This window comes from Montipora capricornis, chromosome 3, assembly GCF_036669925.1.
Source record: "Montipora capricornis isolate CH-2021 chromosome 3, ASM3666992v2, whole genome shotgun sequence".
NCBI classification, from domain to species: Eukaryota; Metazoa; Cnidaria; class Anthozoa; order Scleractinia; family Acroporidae; genus Montipora; species Montipora capricornis.
In genome coordinates this window covers 58315928-58336466 of record NC_090885.1, presented here as the reverse complement: position 1 = coordinate 58336466, position 20539 = coordinate 58315928, and the positions used below count along the sequence as shown (strand labels likewise).

General features: G+C 40.3%; 1 protein-coding gene across 1 annotated transcript in view; it reads right to left on the bottom strand.

Annotated features, from left to right (window-relative positions):
- Nucleotides 1-20539, bottom strand: part of LOC138043496 (NFX1-type zinc finger-containing protein 1-like) — a 60413-nt gene that overhangs the window by 33323 nt on the left and 6551 nt on the right. The window contains exons 2-10 of the mRNA XM_068889791.1: nucleotides 19729-20201; nucleotides 18195-18350; nucleotides 17186-17295; nucleotides 16622-16799; nucleotides 14495-14713; nucleotides 8896-9154; nucleotides 5131-5796; nucleotides 3596-3948; nucleotides 1898-2102 (exon numbers count right to left, since the gene is read on the bottom strand). Coding sequence (XP_068745892.1) covers nucleotides 1898-2102; nucleotides 3596-3948; nucleotides 5131-5796; nucleotides 8896-9154; nucleotides 14495-14713; nucleotides 16622-16799; nucleotides 17186-17295; nucleotides 18195-18350; nucleotides 19729-20199 — 2617 coding nt within the window. The 5' untranslated portion in view covers nucleotides 20200-20201. The remainder of the gene's footprint in view (nucleotides 1-1897; nucleotides 2103-3595; nucleotides 3949-5130; nucleotides 5797-8895; nucleotides 9155-14494; nucleotides 14714-16621; nucleotides 16800-17185; nucleotides 17296-18194; nucleotides 18351-19728; nucleotides 20202-20539) is intronic.

Below are 20539 nucleotides of genomic sequence, written 5' to 3'. Positions count from 1 at the left end.
GGGAGATAATAAGTAAATTACTAATGCCCAAGATAGTGAAGTGTCTCCACTAATTTTGCAACTTGCTGTAGCTTCATAGAGTGTTTGTTATTTAGTCTGCGTTCTGATGAACGATAAAACAGGCCTTGGAAATTGTCCTAAGACCTATTGTTCTTCAATGAAATCACCACTGCTGGCGGTACTTCTTCCTGTGAAACTTGAACTCACCTCTCTAAACGGAAGTACCAAGGTCTGCATATGCATAGCGATTGAAGGCAACGCACGCTGTTCCACGTACCAATCATTACGAAGACGCGTTGCTCTACTTCGTGGAGTGCACTTCATTGCATGATGCAACTGTATATCACTATTGTAGCTCTTTATGTCTGCTTAATACGTATTGCCCAGACCAAATTCCAAATGCGACCAGGCAACTTATCATGTTAGCTCATCCACGTGCCACTTGCACTTGTGGTACAGAGGAACATAACCTGCGATCAGGCGTACTTTTCCTTAGACATGGTGGGAAAAGGTACGCCTGAGACAATTTCTTAACGAGTCGTCTGCTCGTAGTCCAGAATCTGGACTTTACTCTGATTGGCCGAAAAACAATAGAGCTTTTGGAGCCTCGCTCCGATTGGTTACAGAATTGCAAATCATACTTCTTGTAAATCGGTTAACAGCTGATGAAATTATGGCCGCCAAGAAGGATTTCAACACGAGTGATGTTTAGGCTCTGTTTACAGCTGCTGTTGCTTCGACTTCAGATTTTTTTTCAAAAACCTTTAAAGGAAGAGCGGGGAGAATGCATCCGAAGAATGCTTTGAGTATAAGAAGACATTACAGTTGTACTTCCTACGGGATTTCGCAATAGTGTTATTAATACAGGCCCGAACATTCTAGAAGAAAATGCATCGTTCTTCTTCCACCAACTCGAAAACGTTTGTAGTTGTGGCAAGTCCTTTGGAATATTTTCGGAAGCAACAAGTTGCGAATCCAAAAAGAACCGAATAGAACTTTAGGGCTGCCACATTCGGGGAATCAGCCGAGCTTGACAGAGAAATTCGACACTGTTTACGGAATCGCTGAACAATCTGAACACACTTCTAACAAAATGATAGCTGAGTAGCTGATGCTGAAAAACTAGAATTTCTCAAAGTCCATTTTCCTCATATCTATTTTTATAGCATCTTTTATTGGCATCTCAAATATTCGAGTTTAAATAAAGTTTATTGTACTGTTGATTGCGCCTGATGATGACATGAAGAATTCGGGCTTTTTCTGCCATTTTATCTCGAAATTCTTTGTTCCTTGATGGTTTGAACAGAGAAACCGCACCAACTGTCAAGCAGGATTTGCAGAAATAGCTTTGATTGCAGAAATCAAAGCCAGAGTGCTATTTTGTTTTTGTCGCGTCTTTACTTGAATCGCAGCTTGCAGGTAATTTCCGGTAAAATCTGATTGGCTCACATTTATAGCATGACACATGATAACATCACTCTTGACAGGTGGGCGGCAGACGACTCGTTAAGAAATTGTATCAGGCGTACTTTTTAGCGCCCTGTCTCATGAAAAGTACGCTTGATCGCAGGTTAAGAGGAACATAGTTCTGACTTCGTTGGAGGTAAGGAAAGGGAGGGAAGCAGAAAGTGATAGAGGTCTGGCATAGAACAATGAGCTCGAGTAGGCCGAGGAAATTGAGGATTGGGAGGGGAATTTTGGCAAAAGAAATGCAAAAGAAAGAAGTACATACAGCTGTATTATTAATGCATATATTCGACGCGCTCGGGTATTTGCATTGTTCTAAAACAAGGATCTCATCTGAAGAGCACCTGCTAAAAGACAATAGTGAGAATGTAGAATCGAAATAATCAATTCTTCATACATGATTAAGGAGAGACCTCTCAAAATCACACACCTGTGGTCGTCATTCCAATGACATCTGCGTTTTTGAGGACATACAGGTCTTCTTCTTCTTTTAAACGTTTTAGATTGCTGGTCTCTGTTTCAAAGGTTTCTTGCAACTCGGTGATACTTCTGTAACAATTCTTCAGAGCATCGTTGACCCATCTTCGATATAGGCGCCAGCGGTTTTCCATAGCCAAATTCCATACATCATCAACCTAAAATGAGATTCATACAGTTTAATAATTGCAATTAACAAAATCTTGTTCTGATTTTAACAGTAAGAGAAAAATTGTAAATTACAAGTCTCATTCGCTGTCTCTTAATTAAGCGACGATGATTTGCTTTCGGAAAGGAACCGGGATCAAAAATTGGTGGATAATGCGTCCGACCTCAGAATGTGCGTGTGATGTGCGATAGAGATGGCTAATATGAAGGTCTCTGACTGTCTTAAGTTATATTTTCGAATGACAAGGAAACAAGCGCTTGCATAAGCCACGTTTTTCATGGCCACGTTTTTCATGGGGCGTCTTCTTTTCTTGAAGTCGCGGGTTCGTGGTAATACTTCGTAATTAAACCCCTTTAGGCGGGCTCGTGTGTCGGCCAGGAACCCAATGTGGGTTCCTGTGTCGGCTGATTATGTCCGGACATAATCACTTTTATAATCACATATTCACTTTTCGGGCAGTGTCGGACACTGTCTGACAAGTGAATATTCGGCTGAGAAGCGAAGCTTTGAGGAAAAATGTGGAAATTTGAGGGCAATCTGTCAGCTAAGGTCATTATCAGCCGACATACTAGCAAGTTAAAAATTTTATTTTATAATCTCCCTATTAATTTTCATATTGCGCAAAAACAACTCGTTAATAGCCGCTGTTGATCTGGCCTTTGTTGTTCAAAAGGTGGATAACGCTATCCACCGGATAAATCACTATTCAGCGGATAAACACCAGCAAAACCGATTGAGTTATCCAGTGGATAGCGCTGTTAACGCTTCAAACAACTGGGGCCTGATGGCTAATGCGCTTCGATGGTGAGTGCGCGCGATTGACGTAAGTAAGTACACCTTATTCCACTGTGACTGGACCAAAAATGTTGCAGCAAATTTTATTGGCTTTTCTGTATTCACTTTCCCAGACAGCATATGGGGCCAATGTCCATCACTAAACGTTTTTCTTACATGTAAAATGATAAAGGTGAAAAGATGAAACTCGTTCTGTTTTTTTCTTTTTTTTTTTTTCTCCTTGCTGGCTTTGTTTCCTTTTTTACCGAAATAATTGGAGGACAAATATCAACGCAGATGGGGGTGATTGCGTGTTGTTGAACTTTCCGCGACCCCGGATATTGCGTCTCTAGCTCTCTGATTGGCTCACTTAGTCTAGGTTATCAGCTCATGTACCGTGTGACCTAATATGGAAATTGATTACCCCCGCCAAACTGGAAACTGATTGGCTTTAATTTCAACTGTCCATGCATTTACAATTAACGAACATTTAATAAAACAGCTATTCCACTATCTATAGCCAACTCGGGGCTACGCACCTCGTTGGCTAGTTATCCTCTCATATCTAAGGCGCGTTCATAATCGTTTAATATCCATCCTGTGATTTTACGCCACGTGATTAAAGTCGCGCGAAAATTAATGGGTTATAAACCTTAATGCAACTGAACATGTTCAACAGCGCAGGTCTTTTACGTTTCAACACCTCACCTTGGAGGCTTCTTCTTCACTCATGAAGTCCTCCTTTCCAAGTTCTCTACGAATGATTTTCTTAATCTTCTGCCTTTCGCGGGAGGGATTTTGGAATTTCCAACCACCTCGTGGCTCAGCTAAAACCTGCTCCTCTTCCCTTAGTCTGTCGTTAAACCTAATAACGTCATCGTCACTGTCCAGAATCCTCTGATCCTGTATGGCGTATGCCTCAAATCTGACGTCAGGTACTCTTTGGGCTTTCCCTGATGTATCTACTTCCGATTCTTCGTCATCATCAAAACCTTCAGATGCGATGATGCTTTTGTCCAATTCTTCTTTACCTGCTGGGCCAACTTGAGGCTTGCACTTTCCTGTTCAAATGCGAGTTGTTTGAGAAAATGTAAGGATGAGATTCAACACACATTGGTAACTCAAAACGAGTGAAGAAAACAAGTTTTTCAGAATCATAAGATCGTTTTTTTACCATTGTCTTTTTAGATCCAAAAATTTTTAAAGGACGCCTTAAAAACAAGCCCATGTATCTTTGGCCTGGCTTTTCACAGGTACCCCAAGCTCGATATATGAGCAGCTCTTTATATGATGACCTTTCATTGTTACGTGACTCGAGCAATTTGCCTGCTTTTAAGGATTTGTATGGGGAAAATAACGATTGTTTCTGTGACCAATGAAAATGTAGCGATTTAAATAAAAATCGTCTTACCTTACTTAAGTTGAGTGTTTTTTCCCTCCTGTGTGGTCTTTGAGCCGATTTACGGCCATGGGAGACAGTCCTTTGCTCCAATCAAAAATCACTTCCTTGAAATCCTACAGCTTAAGTCTTTCTTTAGTTTCACAGATGAACAACAACGAGTATTGAGAACTGCCGGGTACGAGGGTATTAATTTTTGATGGGAGCAAAGGACTGATTCCCACCCGGAGTGGAGTCTCTGGCCGGGTCGCTAAGCTAACTTTTGATCGTTGGGGTAACGCGAGACTTGAACAAAGCCTCTTTCGATGGCTAAAACGGGAAAGTTTTCAAAGATTGCCAACGTTTTATTCGGCCTCTGTGAAGATTCGACGCCAAGCAAAGACCACGGAAGGAAAAATTAACTATCTTCCTTGCTCTACCCTTAATTTCGAGGCGACTGGAGCGGCTGGAGACAATTTACGGCTGTTTTCCTTCGGCGGATCGGATCGACTGCATCGTGAGAGTACCCAACCTTGGTTAATATATTTGAGGGAGCAAACCGGTTCCTCTAAAACTAACACGAATGGCCGTAAATCGGCTCAAAGACCACACAGGAAGGAAAAAGCACTCAACTAAAGTAAGGTAAGACGATTTTTATTTAAATCGCTACATTTTCATAGGTCACACAAACAATCGTTATTTTCCCCATACAAATCCTTATAAAGAGGCAAATTGCTCGAATCACGTAACAATGCAAAGGTCATCAGATAAAGAGCTGCTCATATATCGAGCTTGGGGTACCTGTGGGCTTTTAAGACTTTGCATGCAACAACATGATCATTTTTCTTCATGTAAAAATACTCACTGGTTTGAGAAATACATCCAACTGCTCGAATATTTTCAATCCCCAACGCTTCGGAATAGATATGCAGATGGGATATTCTTCCTGTAAAGAAAGCATTTTGCAAAGGTTTTGCTAGCGCTCCAATCCGAATAGGGAACTGCGTTGCCAAGGAAAAATTCACGCCAATGAAGGTGGCTTCCACTTCATTTCCATTGTGCCAGAGACGCGCCATTCCTGAACTGTGATCGTACGAAACCCCAATGTAATTCCACGTATTGATCTGTAAAACAGTTTTTCTGATGGGGAGAGCTACTACTACTAAGTCTCTTCGAACGAAGCAAGCTGTTAATGTCCCAATCCCGTTGTTGACTCCGGCTTGTTCACACCATATTTGTAAGCCATAGCCATGTACCTCATAGCATATTATTGGCCCACAACCTCCAGTAGGATAAACAAACGCCAGTATGGTGATGGATCTTCCAGCATCCGCGTAGCCATATTCAAAATTTGGAATTTCGATGAAAGAGTTAAAATGCCCACAAAGTTCAATAGAGCCTCCGGGTGAACCATCCGCACCTGGTGCAAGTCGGAGACCAGAGGACATGAAGGCCAATGGTTTTTGGGAAAAATACTCCTTGTTCAAGCATGCGTTGTTAAAGGGAAACATGAGAAGAGGTTTGCAAAAGACTGTAAGTTAATAAAAGCATAGAAACACTGAATAAGACGACCTATTAAATTCCTATAGAAATGAAGTACAACTACAGCTTCATAAATAGCCTGCAAAGCAGGGCTGGCGTATTTTTGTTCTGGAAACAATTATCGGCCGACATCTTGGATAGCGAGACTAACAGAGGGCTGAGTGAGAGAAGGACAGTCCCTTCTTCCCCATCCTCTACCGGCTATGGGCTTTCAAAATGGCTGGCCATTAGGAACGTTGGACCTTCAACAAACGTCCGCCTGCCAAAAAACGCCTGCTCTGCAGGCTACTTCATAAGCAGGTCCTATAACCGATGGAAAAATGAAAATAATTCATCTACTTATTAGAGCAACCATACTCCATACACGTGCTGATGACGTAAAATTGTTAACATTTGGATGGATTCTGTATTGAATTGTGAAGCTCCTTAGAATTTAAAAGATGAGCACTTAAGAAAACGCGTCTGCTACACCCTGACCCTCCCCCTACTCCCCAAAAAATAGAAGATTTTAAGAATGGGAACAAATTTATATCAACATTAACAGTAAAATTCCAAAACGCCCACAATGATCGTGCAATTGTTCCTAAACGGATGGGTTAATTTAAGAAATCTGGCCACTTCGAGCGTTGTTCACAGTGTCCATGATCCCGAAATCGAAGCAAGCAAGCAAGAAATTGCTGTTGAAGTACAGTAAACGATGTACTCATATGAAAGATTGCTGTGAAATAAAGTGCGTGAATAAAAACTATCGTTTGGCCGGGTGTAAAAAATGTCTAGGGGAGTGTGTCACAGATATAGGGAAAATAATGGTAATTAAGGTAGCGGAATTAAAGCGCTACGTAATCAACAGCGCGGAAATTAACGTTAACATAAATTAACACTGCTTAAATTATTCGCATAACAAGGCATGGTAAACGCTAAAATGCCTACTTTCACGTAGCAACGGCAAGCGGCAACCGGGAAAGGCAAAAAATGGCGGGGAAAACTATGGCCACGTGGTCACCTTTGCCGTTTGCGTTTCACGTAAACGTGAGGCTTACACGCGAGCGTATGTGGGCTGATTTTCAGTCGTTTCATTTTAATATTCTAGCTACATAACGTTCTTCATCACTGACATTCTTTATTATTATCTTAAGGACCGATTTACACGGTACGATTTTTGTCGCATGCGACAAGCTTACGACAGACCTACAACTCGTTTACGATTGTCGTGTACGTCAGCAAAATGTGGTAGCATTTTCAAGTAAAACATGTTTTAAGGGTCACTGATGTGTTTTTTAGGGTGCGTTGCTAAGGATGTAATGGTTAAGTAATTTGAGAGAATTTGGCATTATTTTGGTCAGTTTCCAACTTTTGTAAACCAATGACGTCATCGTGCCACGCCCAAGATCACGTGACCAATGAATTTGTCTACGTGCTACACAATTTGGGTATTTTATCAGTGGTTTGATAATTTCTATTCGTTTTTGCATCCAGCGAAGCATGGTTTTCTTTTTCTTTTGAAAAAATGTTGTTTTTAGAGAGATAAACGATACTGAAATACCCATAAAATTTTCAAAAAAGATGATTTGAAAAAATCAGTGCTAAGCTATTTTCTGTATTTGGAGGTGAAACGTGCCATATTAATAGGCCACTTTGGAAAATACCATAATACTCTTTGTTTATCCGCTCAAATTTTGCATAGGCATTGTTTTTGTTTTCTCTTGGGACCATTGTAAGTCCCAAGAGAAACTGGAAACAATGCTTATGCAAAATTTGGGGGAATAAGCAAAGAGTATTATGGTATTTTTCAAAGTGGCCTATTTAAGATCGCCGGAAATTTAGCTTTTTCTCAAACCGGATGTCAGTTCGTTTACGCATGCGCAGGTTGATCTGAGAACAAGCGCGACGATGGGTGAGGAAAAACCTTCGATGCAAACAACAATTACCTTGCATACGGCGGCTGCAGTACGAGCAGCAGTCAAAACTAAGCTGTCCTACCGAAACAAAAAGATAAATAAAGGCAATGCTAAAGTTGCCTTGGGCTCTTCTAATAGTTAAGTTGAGAATTCCGGGTTTAATTTGACGAGAAACAGCATATGTTGCTCAAAATAACACAACTATTACCCTACCTGGCGACACTCCACGAACTACGAACGAGTTGCCTTGCTAAAAGCCGGTGACTCACTTTTGCCGCTAAATTGCAAGCTTGGAGACCCAAAATGTCTCATATTTTCTTGATATGATGACGTCAGTCACCGGAATTAACATTTCACTTCCTTAGCCACGCGCGAAAAATCCGTGTGTGGGCCCTTAAAACGCTGCTACAATTGTAAGTCATGTCGTAAGCCTGTCGTAAGCTTGTCGCATACGCCAAAAATCCAACGTGTAAATCGGGCCCAACATTGATCATTAATTAAGCGAGTGGTAAACGAACGAATCCACTGGGACGGCTCGGAATGTCATGAATTTTCACGGGATACATCAACATTTTGGAACAGCCTATAAAAGTTATATTTGCAATCAAAGCTTAACTTTGAGTCAATCTTCAAAAATCTTTATCGCTATCGCTTCAATCTACAATCGGGAAATATCTGCAAGTTTGTGTGTTTGTGTCCATCTTATGTTATCTTTACTTTAATTTTATAGTTACGTGTAAACCGTCACCGTAATTAATAAACCAAGACATGTATTCACACTCGCGACAACTACATGGACCGCATAGCAGCCACAAGAGGTGGTTCATAAAAACAGGGCTCATTTGAACTGGGGATCAGGGGAACAATGACAAAATATCTTAGGGAACAAGGGACAAAACAGATTTTAGGGATGAAAAAGCTGGGATCAAATTACAAGTAATTTCGGGAACAAGGGATCACAAGCAAATTTTTTAGGGGAACAAGGGGAACATCCGCCCCCCGGTCACCCCCGGTCACCCCGGTCGCCAAGACTACAAGAAAACTGGTTGATTAGTTTGTACCTGTTACGTCATTACTTCCTAAATGCGCAAATGCAAGATCAAATTGTGTATGAAAGATAATTAAAAGAAACACAAACAAGGCATATGATGACAATGACACTCGGAAAAAGTGCACGTTTTCAACTTTACCTCCTTTGTAAAGATCGAATGGTTCCTCAGGAACCCCAAGCCAGTGTGACATTACAGATTTACTACCCTTCATTCTGCTTTTCAAGTTTCGATAATGCCGTTGAGTCCAGCTTGTGGAAAATCTTAGATTTTCTTCATTGATGATATTTATTTTCAGCCTTTCTATCATTTTGCTGTGACTTTGAAATCTACGCAGGAGTCTTTCCATCGTGTCTTTGACCGTTGCATATCTTTGCATAAGACCTCTTGGCATCTTCCTCTAAGTTCATCCGAAAAAACAAAAGGTAGAAAGTCATATTAACATATGCAAGGGCCGGACTGTTCTTAGATTTCATTATTTTCAACAAAAGAAGTGTATATTTAATTAAGAATTCATAAAGCAACGGCAGTTAAAAAGACCAATTTAAGTGCTTTGAAGTACTTTAATTACTTTTTTTCTTTGGCCATCTCAGTTTTATCAGGAACGATAGACCTTGTCACGGTTTTTGACGCCATATTGGTTGGGGAGCAAACGCGGCTTAAATTACAGTGAATGCATGAGAATTTTGCCGACTTTGAACCATTAGAAATCCTTTAACATCTGACCGTTGTGAATAGCGAGAATAGAGATCTTAACAGTAGACGGCGTCCTCTACCGCGGGGAAAGTTGGCCGCGGGAAGACGACCGTCGTTTCTGTTCCTGACAGTAAAAGTGACCAGATTTCGAGAGGTCAGAGACTCGCTTTTCTTAAGAGTTGAACAAGGATACATTTCTGAAGAAGAATTACTTCTGTTGCTTGAAGAATACACCTCCAAAAATCCAGGTTTTATGTACAACGAATACGATCGCTTTGACTTTGACAGGATTCAAAAACCCGATTATAAGTATGAGTTTCGCATCGAGAAAAGCGACATCGCACTCCTGGCTGACATTCTTAAATTACTTGAAGTCATCAGATGCTCCCAGAGAGCTGTTGCCTCTAAAAGTGAAGGGCTGTGCATGCTCCTAAAGGGGACAAAATACCCTTGTCGCTATAACGTTTTGGCCGACCGGTTCCCGAAATCTGCATGATAACAAATGCTATTGTAAATTGTTTTATAAAGACGACGGTGCTTTGCGTTTTTCCTATACTTGGACGAGATTATTCCATAGCTATACACAAAGTATCGGCGAAATGCTGCCATACGTGAGCTCGATGAACTGTTTTTTTCTTCGTTGACTTAAGATAACACTTGCTCGAATGTCACTAGCCCAACATAGATCATGTTTTTCGGTCCATTTCCTTTCCAAGCCTGTACAATAAACTAAAAGATGTATTTTGAGCCTTATCTGAAAGTAGGGTCAAAAAATAAACACAACAAGTTCAATTTATCTTACCTAGATGTCTTAAAAGATGGACGTTCTAGAGAGAACCTTGAAGATACCGTTCTGGTGTCCGCGCTGCCAGAGACATGTGATGATGTGATGTGCAATAGAAAAAACAAATTCGTTAAGGCCAGTGCAAACGCTCGCAACATTGTTGGGCCCAACATGTTGAGAGCGTTTGTACACCATGTTGTGTGTTGTTGCGTGTTGTTTCGACTTGTTGGAAGTTGTTGGATGAAGTTTGAAACTGGTCAAACTTCAGAGCCAACAAGTGCCAACATTTCTGTTGTTTCGCGGTCATCGAAGCGTGGTCCAACAATGTTGCATTCGTTTGCACAGCACATCCAACAATGTTGCGCCGGCGCACGCGCACTACATGCCACGTATCTACACAAATACATGAAAACAAGAAATCAACATGGCGTCGGAGATGGTAAACGTCCCAGAGTCCTTTGTATTCTCATCTAAAGACCCAACATGTCGTGACTTGTTGCGAGCGTTTGCACACATCAGCTAACATCGCGCAACAAGAGACAACATTGTTGGGCCCAACAATGTTGCGTGTTGTTGCGAGCGTTTGCACGGACCTTTAGTAACATCCGGCTGCCGTCCGTGGCTCAGGAACGTTTGCTGCTGAAGGTCTCTATTACCTTTCAAAACTCACTTCTATTGAGATTATTTTCCGGTAAAAATATCCGGTCAAAATTCGTATGAACCTTTGCATGCCAATTCCCACGAAATTGCAGCGACACGAGATTTCTAACATTCAAATTTAAGACGTTGCGCCTCGTGCAGTGGACTGTGAAATGATCTAATCTTCCGTTGCGTGAATGATCTTAATAAAATGACTTAAATTTTTTTTTAACACTTTTGAAATGTGCCGGTTTGTAACGGAGTTATGGAGGTTTGAATTCGGCCAAAATCCCATACATTCATTGCATTTTAAACTGCGTTTGCCCCCCTCCCCCTCCCCCCCCCCCCAAACAAAACGGCGTCAGAGACCGTGACAAGGTCTATACACAAACAGTATGAATCAGAAACAAACGCATCCTTTGAAATTATGTTTTACTTGATGACGTTTCGTATGCTTCTACATACATCCTCAGAAGTGACGGTTAATATGAATTTGAATTTATATATATGCCCGATTACTAACCTCTTAACTTTTAAATAACGATAGAGAAGACAAAAAAAAAAGTAGACAGCAAAAACCCAAAAAAGAATCAGGTCAGTTTCACTGCTGACATATGTCATTTATTGCATAACCTGTCATTTATTGCATAACCTGTACGTTATGCAATAAATTATACATCGGTGAGACAGGTAGACGACTAGGTGACCGATTCCGCGAACACTTTCGCGATGTTGAGAAGAATGATAGGGATGCATCTAAGCCAGTCGCTCGCCATTTTAATCTGCCTAACCACTCCAAAAACCACATGGCTATCTGCGGCCTTTCCCTACATCTAGGTACGACGGAAAGCCGCAAGAATCTAGAACAAAAATTCATCTTTCAAATCGGCACCCTCAATCCTGACGGTATTAACGAACGCTTTTCATTTAACTAATATATTCCCATTTTTCACGTTGCCATGTTACCACCAATAGCGTAGCTCCTACTCTACTATAAAAACTACACGTAACCCATAATCCCTCGATTCGCTCTGACGAAGGGCTAACGCTCGAAACGTCAGCTTTTAGAATCTCTGTACGGTGGCCAATTTACATTATCAACTCCGTTGATAAAACCAAAAATTTGTGTATACTACTTCCCCACCGACGCAGCATCACAGTTTCTTTAGAAACTACCCCTTCATCCTTTATTTATTTAAGGCCAGCTTTAAATCTTTGATCAACAGTGTTTTCTTTATTTTACAGAGAGTGTCAGATCGCCAGCTAAAAAATAATTTCAAAGGGTGCGTTTATGTCTGATGTTTGTACAAATCACCGCTGTTAGTGAACAGTATTTTTTAATTAAGTCTTCCAGTTAAAGCAACATGTTTGGTCCCTTTTACCTAGGTAAACAGAATGATTCTCAAAGTGCTTTGGGGGGCACATTTTTTTCTCAGTCAATATATATTTTCTCAGTCAATATATATATATATATATATATATATATATATATATATATATATATATATATATATATATTATATATATATTTTTTTTTTTGTTAAGAGGAAAAAAGGACGCAACTACATTTCCCGACAAGCCTGTTTCGTGAATCGCTTCACTCTTCTGGGGTTTATCATTAAACCCGTGAATCGTGTTTCGTGAATCGCTTCACTCTTCAGGGGTTTATCATTAAACCCCTGAAGAGTGAAGCGATTCACGAAACAGGCTTGTCGGGAAATGTAGTTGCGTCCTTTTTCCTCTTAAAATATTTATTCCGCTCTGCTTTAACGTATCGTCGGGACCTAGATGACAATGTTAATTCGTAGGTTTTTATATACCATTCCCTTGAAATTACAATAATTAGGTGTTTTTTAGTAAAAATTAATAATTAGGTGTTTTTTAGTAAAAATTTGTTTGCATGCCTACAAGTGTTCGCAAGTTCTGTTCTTTTGTTGAGGGTGGCAAGCTCTTGTTTACATATAATGTAGAACTTCTCTAGCGTGCACAATTTGCATCTTTTGGTTGCATTAGAGTATGCCTGTGCCTTATCAAGAATTTTCCATCTGATCGTGTAATCTACTCCCGCTTCCCTTAACTGCCACACATGCTTGCTGAGCTCAGTTTGGTTGCTGTATACTTCATTTCTAAATGATTGTTTGTGATTGGCAAATCTAGACTTAAAGTCTGTGTCGGTTAAACCCACGTAGCATTCACTCCCCTGCTCTGTTGTTACGATGGCTTGGTATACGATGCCCTTAGTAAGGCACTGGTTCTCTAGTGGGCAGTCCTCTTTCCTGCGGCAATTGCAGAGCCTGGCGTCGCTTATGGCTTCTCCTGAGTTGGTTTGCTTCAGCAGGCGCTTGTTGTGTGCGTCGATTGTGCTCTTGACGTTGGGCATACAGCTGTAGGATAGCTTGAGGGTGTTACGGTTGAATATAGGTCTTAAGGCGTGTCCTCTGGGGAAGCATTCGCAGACAATGCGCAAGAACTTCTTTCCAAGGTTAGTTCTCACTCTCATATCGAAGGGTGGGTTGTACCATGTGATATTTCTTTTTCTTGGCCTGCGGATTTTTCTCGTGCTATTTTTTGGGGTGAATCTCAATTTGTATGTGTATCCGCTCTTGTCTAGTGCTGCCTGGTACGCCGGTGCTGCTTTGTTGAATACTTCTTCGTCAGATGAGGTGTTCGACAGGGCATCGTATACCAAGCCATCGTAACAACAGAGCAGGGGAGTGAATGCTACGTGGGGTTAACCGACACAGACTTTAAGTCTAGATTTGCCAATCACAAACAATCATTTAGAAATGAAGTATACAGCAACCAAACTGAGCTCAGCAAGCATGTGTGGCAGTTAAGGGAAGCGGGAGTAGATTACACGATCAGATGGAAAATTCTTGATAAGGCACAGGCATACTCTAATGCAACCAAAAGATGCAAATTGTGCACGCTAGAGAAGTTCTACATTATATGTAAACAAGAGCTTGCCACCCTCAACAAAAGAACAGAACTTGCGAACACTTGTAGGCATGCAAACAAATTTTTACTAAAAAACACCTAATTATTAATTTTTACTAAAAAACACCTAATTATTGTAATTTCAAGGGAATGGTATATAAAAACCTACGAATTAACATTGTCATCTAGGTCCTGACGAGTGGGATACACTACCACGAAACAGATCTGTAGATCGAATATATGAACGAAAACTAGTTCACTTTCTCTTACGAAGCTCCAATATTGTCGAGCACTCTTGAGGAAAAATCGGTCACATATCCAGTGTGTGTATATATATATATATATATATATATACGGCTTAGTTATGTACATGTGCATTTGTTTTTGTGTGTTGCTAAAATTTTCGTCTGTTGGGAAAAAAACTCTAGTCACTGCGCAGTCAACATTTTCTCAGTTTGCAACCTAATGTATGTACATATGTATGTAAATGGCAAAACTGAAGCGGAGCCGGGCAACATATACATGATATGTACGTGTTTTTCTTTAATTTTGCAATGAACGTGACCAAGAAATATTCATCGATCTAGCAGTTATCCGGCCTAAAACCTCGCCCACAAGCATCGCAACAGAAATTGAAAAAGGGTAAAGTAATACGAACAGAAAATGTGGAATGTCTTAAGTTACTTCTTTCAGCATCCTTTGTTTGGTTTTTGAAAGACTGCACTTTTTCATCGCTTCACTTTGGCTTCGTCCTCCGACTCGAACAATTCCTTCGTCATGAAATTCGTAGATTTCCTCCAGAAATTGATCAAGGGCGTGGTTAGTGTAACAAACTACAAGGATCGGTCCCGTACGTGACGTTTCACGCCACGCACTCTTGTTGTGCAATAGAATTTTGGCAATCTGTTGAAGAGATTACATAAAATAGTATACAACGTTCACACTGGAGCAACTAAAAGGACTCTAAACTAATATTATAATCGCAAGATGGAGCAACAGAAGCGGGCATCTCGTTGATTTATACATGTCATTGATATTTGGAGTGTTAAAAAACGAGGGAAAGAAAGAACGCCATATAAACCAAAACACTAAAGATCCGGGCAAACGCCTTCAACTTTTGTTTCAACATCCGTTAGATTTTGTTGAACAACGATGTTGACTGCTGTGGTGGTCAAACGGTTTTAACACATCACCAACATTTGATTCAACAGCTTCACGAGAGGCTAGGTATTCAGTCCCAGGCTGTTGCCGTGGTCGTTACTATGGATACGAACTTGTCACTATGGTTACGGACATGGATACGTTATCGATTGACCGATTAGTGCGGAGGTGCATACCCAACAATGTTGTAAGAGGGGTGCAAACGACTTCCACTTTATTCAACATGATTCAACTTCGATTCAACATGTTTCAACATCGCTGTTCAACAAAATCGAAAATTGAACGGATTTTGAAGCAAATGTTGAAGCTGTTTGCCTGCGCCTAAAGAAATAAGGCTTAAAGTGCCCATAAGCTACCAAAGTTTTAAGACTGCATTTCTAAAAGACAACTGCTTATTATAACTGGAATTTTCCTACTTAATGGTCCGCCATTACTAGCTTTAAGATCTTGAGAGAGCTGGATCGAGGAGAAATTTACGTCAAATTGGCTCACTAGTTTAAGAATGCAATGCGTGTGTACGCCGCAGGATTAGTAAGCAGCACGGGAGTTTTAGGCTTTTAGACTTTCAGACTCGCATTTTGCATATGAATGAGCTGCATTCACACTCTGAAATTTTAAGCTAGTGAGCCTTTGATGCCACGTTTCCCTGGATCCAACCTCTGAGGTCCAATCGGTCAGTTTTCAACGTGAGTAATGGCGGACCGTCGTGAAATCCAAACCTACACTCAAAGTAAACGGCCTTTGGATAAAAATCAAAGCTCAACATTTTGCCATTCAGGTGTTAAGCAAGCACACTTTCAAAGTATGAAGAAAAAAGGAAGTGATTTTTTTATCCCAGGGGTACTTTAAAAAGAGAAATTGTTCGAATGTCTCTTAAGAGGCATTCAATAGTCTCTTAGCTCCTAGAGATACCTTGCAAGCACGTCTAAAATTATTTATCTCTTTGGTAATCACATATATTTTCATATATATATTATTCAATTAAGAAAAACGTTTCTTTGTCTAAAATTGGCTTAGAATTATTGCAAGACTCTACAATTCCGGTCAAAAATAGTCGCCTCCAACCGTGGCGTTAACTATTTCACCATATTGTCAAGCGCCAGATATCAACATCATATAGGGGGAGTGGGGGAAGAAGGGAAGATTATGGTAATAAATACTTGCAAAATAGGCATTATAACAGGCATTTTTGCCAAAACGCGACAACAGCTTTCACCAGGACTGTAGCTCGCCGATAGAAGAACGCCATTTGTCTAACGATCTTCATCTAACATCAATTAATCGTCCAATAACGACCGGGACAGTCTGGCGCTGTAAACTTTTGTAACTGAAGTACAAAAGCCTACGTTACCTCAATATGTTATGAAATACTAAAATAAGTGTTGAGTTTGAGTTGGTATTCTTTCCCTGGTAAGATAACACCTTCTTAATTAAATCTAATTAACTATTCCGCCTTATATCGAATAGTGTTATTACGATCATTCTGTGGACCCTTCAGCGCGTCATAGAAAAACGAATCGTTTGAAACAGGGTCAACTCATGTCTCGTTTCATATTCAAAGGCAGGATAGTTGATCAAGCAGTGGGGAATTGCTCAATGATAAAGCACCTTAGCAGGGCAATTTGTTTTACTAGTTGGAAGTTTACTTACCTTTAAACCAATGTAGGTCTTCCCAGTTCCTGGCGGTCCTTGAATAACGGCAAACTCTTTGGTCAGCGCCAATTGCAAGGCCTTGAACTGTGAATGATCTAATCCCATATCTTGTGCAGATGGCCAGGAAGCTGGATCCAGGACCGTTACTTTTGATCCTGATCCTGACTTCGCTAACCTGGATGAAAGTTATTTATAGCTGAATCAGAAAGTGCTCACAACTGACCACCTTTTACGAACATAAGTCTGCCCGAGAATCGATCGAGAAAATTGGCAATATTCGATATTTCATACGCGTGGTCTTTTCAGAAGAAAGTTCTCTACTTTAACTTATTTTTACACGAACCTATGAATTTCTTCTGTATTCGTCGAGGTCGTAGTATTTCTCATACTATGTAATTGGGAAATCTGCGCGCCAAAAAAATGAGTTGGAGCTGGGGTCGAGCCAAGGAGGAGAAGGCCCCCCATGGAACCAGATAAATGAAATAATTAGTTGTACGCAGTGAAATTGAAATAGGGTATAGCCCTTAAAATGTGTACTGGGTTATTTTTTTCGTCACTTACCCATTATTTCGTGCGATGATTGGCGAGAAATCAAATTTCACGTGATCACCATCGTATTTTGTCAGGTAGGATGGAGGAAGCAGTTCATTTTGACATTCCACAATGTATTTCTAAGGTTATGAAAAAAGAAACAAAATCGTGCATGCCACTTATAAACTTCGGTTAAAATCGAACTCCTGTGTCTTCGAAAGTAGCAGATTGAGTAGCCGAGCCAAAGCCAGTACAAATCGATCTTTGGGATCACTGCTATAGATAAGAGTTTTCCGGAGGCTTCAGGCCAGGGAGCATGATCAGTTTGAACTTCAGGAAAAGCGCCGGAACAAAGCATATTAGAACATGAAGCGTTTGAGGCATCAACGAGCAAGAACTAATTTCTGGATAAACAGATTTGGAAAACGGGGGTCACGGCTGGGATGTCTTCACCGCCGAGCCTGAATGATATTCATTTGAGGATATGAAGCTTTAAACAGTTACAACTATTGAGTTGTTTTTTTTTTCTTTTTTAAAGCACAGGCTTTTTAGAGGGAAGAGCAACCGTAGCTTCGTCTTATTATTGATTATCCTTTTTTTCGTACTTAGATTCAATATGTTGTATTGTTAAATATCTACCCTCTTACAGAGTTGGGAATTACTCCAAAAGGGTCCATTTCCACCAACAGCCGTTCTTTGCCTTAAAAATCTCATAAGTGTTAGGTGTCGGGGACTTTCCAATTACGAGTGTTACGGTGTGTGGAAATTCATATAAGTTGGCTTTCACTGAGGTTATTGGTCTCCGAAAGTATCAAAGATCGGTTTGATACCCTTTCAAACTTGAAGAACAACAAACCAGAGAACAGAGAAAATCCCCCTTAAGGTCCTTTAATCCGTGTCGACATTAACTTGACAGAGTGAACGCTGCAAGTATTGTCTGACATTGGGAACAAAACCTTCATTCTAGGAAACAGTTAAATTGTTCAACCTTTCTTCTCCACCAATCAATTAGAAAATACGACATAAAGACAATAGTGACCTCAAAAGGAAACTCCATGCAAGACATCGTTTGTAGTCCCTCCAGCACTGGTCGATAAGCTTCAAAGAACGCAACGGACTCAACCATCTGACACTTGTCACCAGTCCGCGGTCGTTCCTCACAGGAAGGTGACACAAAACGAACCTCAATTATACCCTAAAAAAAGAACAATCATTAATCAATCAAGATGAATTGAATTACTGAATAGGCCATATTCTAGTTCATGTCTGCAATCCTCTTCAAAGCGAGTCCGTGAAGAGCGAAGTTTTTGTGATGGTAATTAGTTCAACTTTACATATGACTGAAAACTAAAATTCATAAGAAAAACTTTGCACTTATACTCGCTTTGAAGAGGAAGCAGAAATGAACTGGAAAATGGTCCATATAGAATAGCCCTTTTCACGTTTGCATCGCAATGTAATCTAACGTGGATACGAAGCAATATCGGGTTAAAACTACAAAATAGCCTGAAATTGACTCACACTCCTGCATGCTCAGAGATTACATTGTAATGCAAATGAAAAAACTAACCGTGAAAAGGCTACTGAAAGAGTAAAAACGTTTTCCCAAAGGTAAATCACAAGGCTACTGATTTGAAACATCGTTTTGAATAGGCATGCGTAAAAGGCAACCGTGAAATAATTTAACGGGCAGTGGGCTCTTAAACCTCAAAGAAGTTTAAGAATTTCTTACAGTGAAGGAACTTAATAGCTTAGTCCAAACATTTGGTGATATCGCTTTGAACTACTTGTCCGTTCTTAAATGAGTTCTTCCAGGACCGTCTTGTTTTTATCTAACTACACGGAACCTGCAGTTAGATCTAGAAATAGTTCATACAGATGTAATGGTTATCAACGGAAACTCCGAAAACTTCAAAAGCGAGAACAGTACGTATACTGTTGCACTTCATGTTAACTTGGCCGTGACCATCTTTTGCCCTCGGCTCTCAACTGAGTTTTGAATAAACAGTCGAAACTTTTGATAAGCTCTCTTTTAGAAAAAGGGTGTGCTTTGTGCATGATCAGGGCCAAAACAGCGAACAAAAACGTAAAACAAAGAAACATGTCAACTTTTCTGATCATCTCCATCCCTATATTAACTATGATCTAGATAATCAATTTCTTTTAGATAATAGACCGATTGTTAATAACTTGAAGTAAAAATAAAGCAAGGCATAATCTCTCAGCTTTTTTCCTTTTTTTTTTTTTCCAAATAAGGAATAACTCAAGTGTTCAAAATCCTTCACGGGATTTAACTCTCTCTTCTTGGTTCAGAGATTTTATTTATCTGTGGTGCGTTTTGCAAGACAATATATGCTTTGGTTTATTCGTTTACGAACTTGTTCGCAACCATATGCTTACAGCAGCCTGGGAATCAAACTAAGTCATAAACGTGACATAACATCCACTTGAAGTCGGAAGCAGAAAAGAAAATCATTGTTGCGTTTGGCATCTCTGGTATTCTTTGTGTTTGTACGTGAATTCAAGAAAATGACAGAAAATTAGTTTCATATCTATCCATTCACCATACTGACCCTCTTTATATCACAGAGCTCTCTGTTAGCAACTGTGGCGAAAGCAAAGCTTTCAAAGTTGTCCTTCGACAAGCAGAGGAGTGATCCAAAGATCAGCCGTTTACTGTTCTCCCACTGCACCCCACGAAACTTTGATACATCAAATCTGATCTGATAGGCAACTCCGCTTGACTTAAATACTGAATTAAGTACTTCCACATTGTCGTAAACCCTCACGTCGAGAGATTGATCTTCTTTTCTGGTGCGGTGTTTGCCCTTGACCAACAACTGCTGAATTCCGTCACGAAGAGGTTTGACATAGTCCTCGCGAAGGAGCCGAAATTGAACATCTAAATAATGCTCCTTGTTATCATAGCGCCCCTCAACCTTGTTTGGCCTCAAAAAGGGTCTCTGATCCGTAATAATTTCGTCTCGGATTGGGATGACGCTAAGAGAGCGAAAATCCTCGGGCGGTGCCGCATGCTCTGCCATCACTAGAAACGGAACAAAAGCGTCGCTAGCAAGAGAAAAACATAACGAAAAGTCTCAGTTATTTAGACTAAACCTGCAATGGTTTAAGAGTGCTTTGTTTTCCTTGCAGCTCACGGAAAACTCAAGCATTCAGTAAAATTCAATCAATCACGACTGCAAATTACGCTGTGATTTAACATCGTGAAGAGCTTTTGATTATCGTACTTTGCTAAGAATTTTAAAACGTGTGATTTCCCGGCCGGTTTGCGCACTCCCGACCGCCGTCCGTTATATGGTTCCTTTTCTGCTCATGTAAGACGTCACAAAATGTTGTATTTTGCAACAACGGACAGTCAAATAA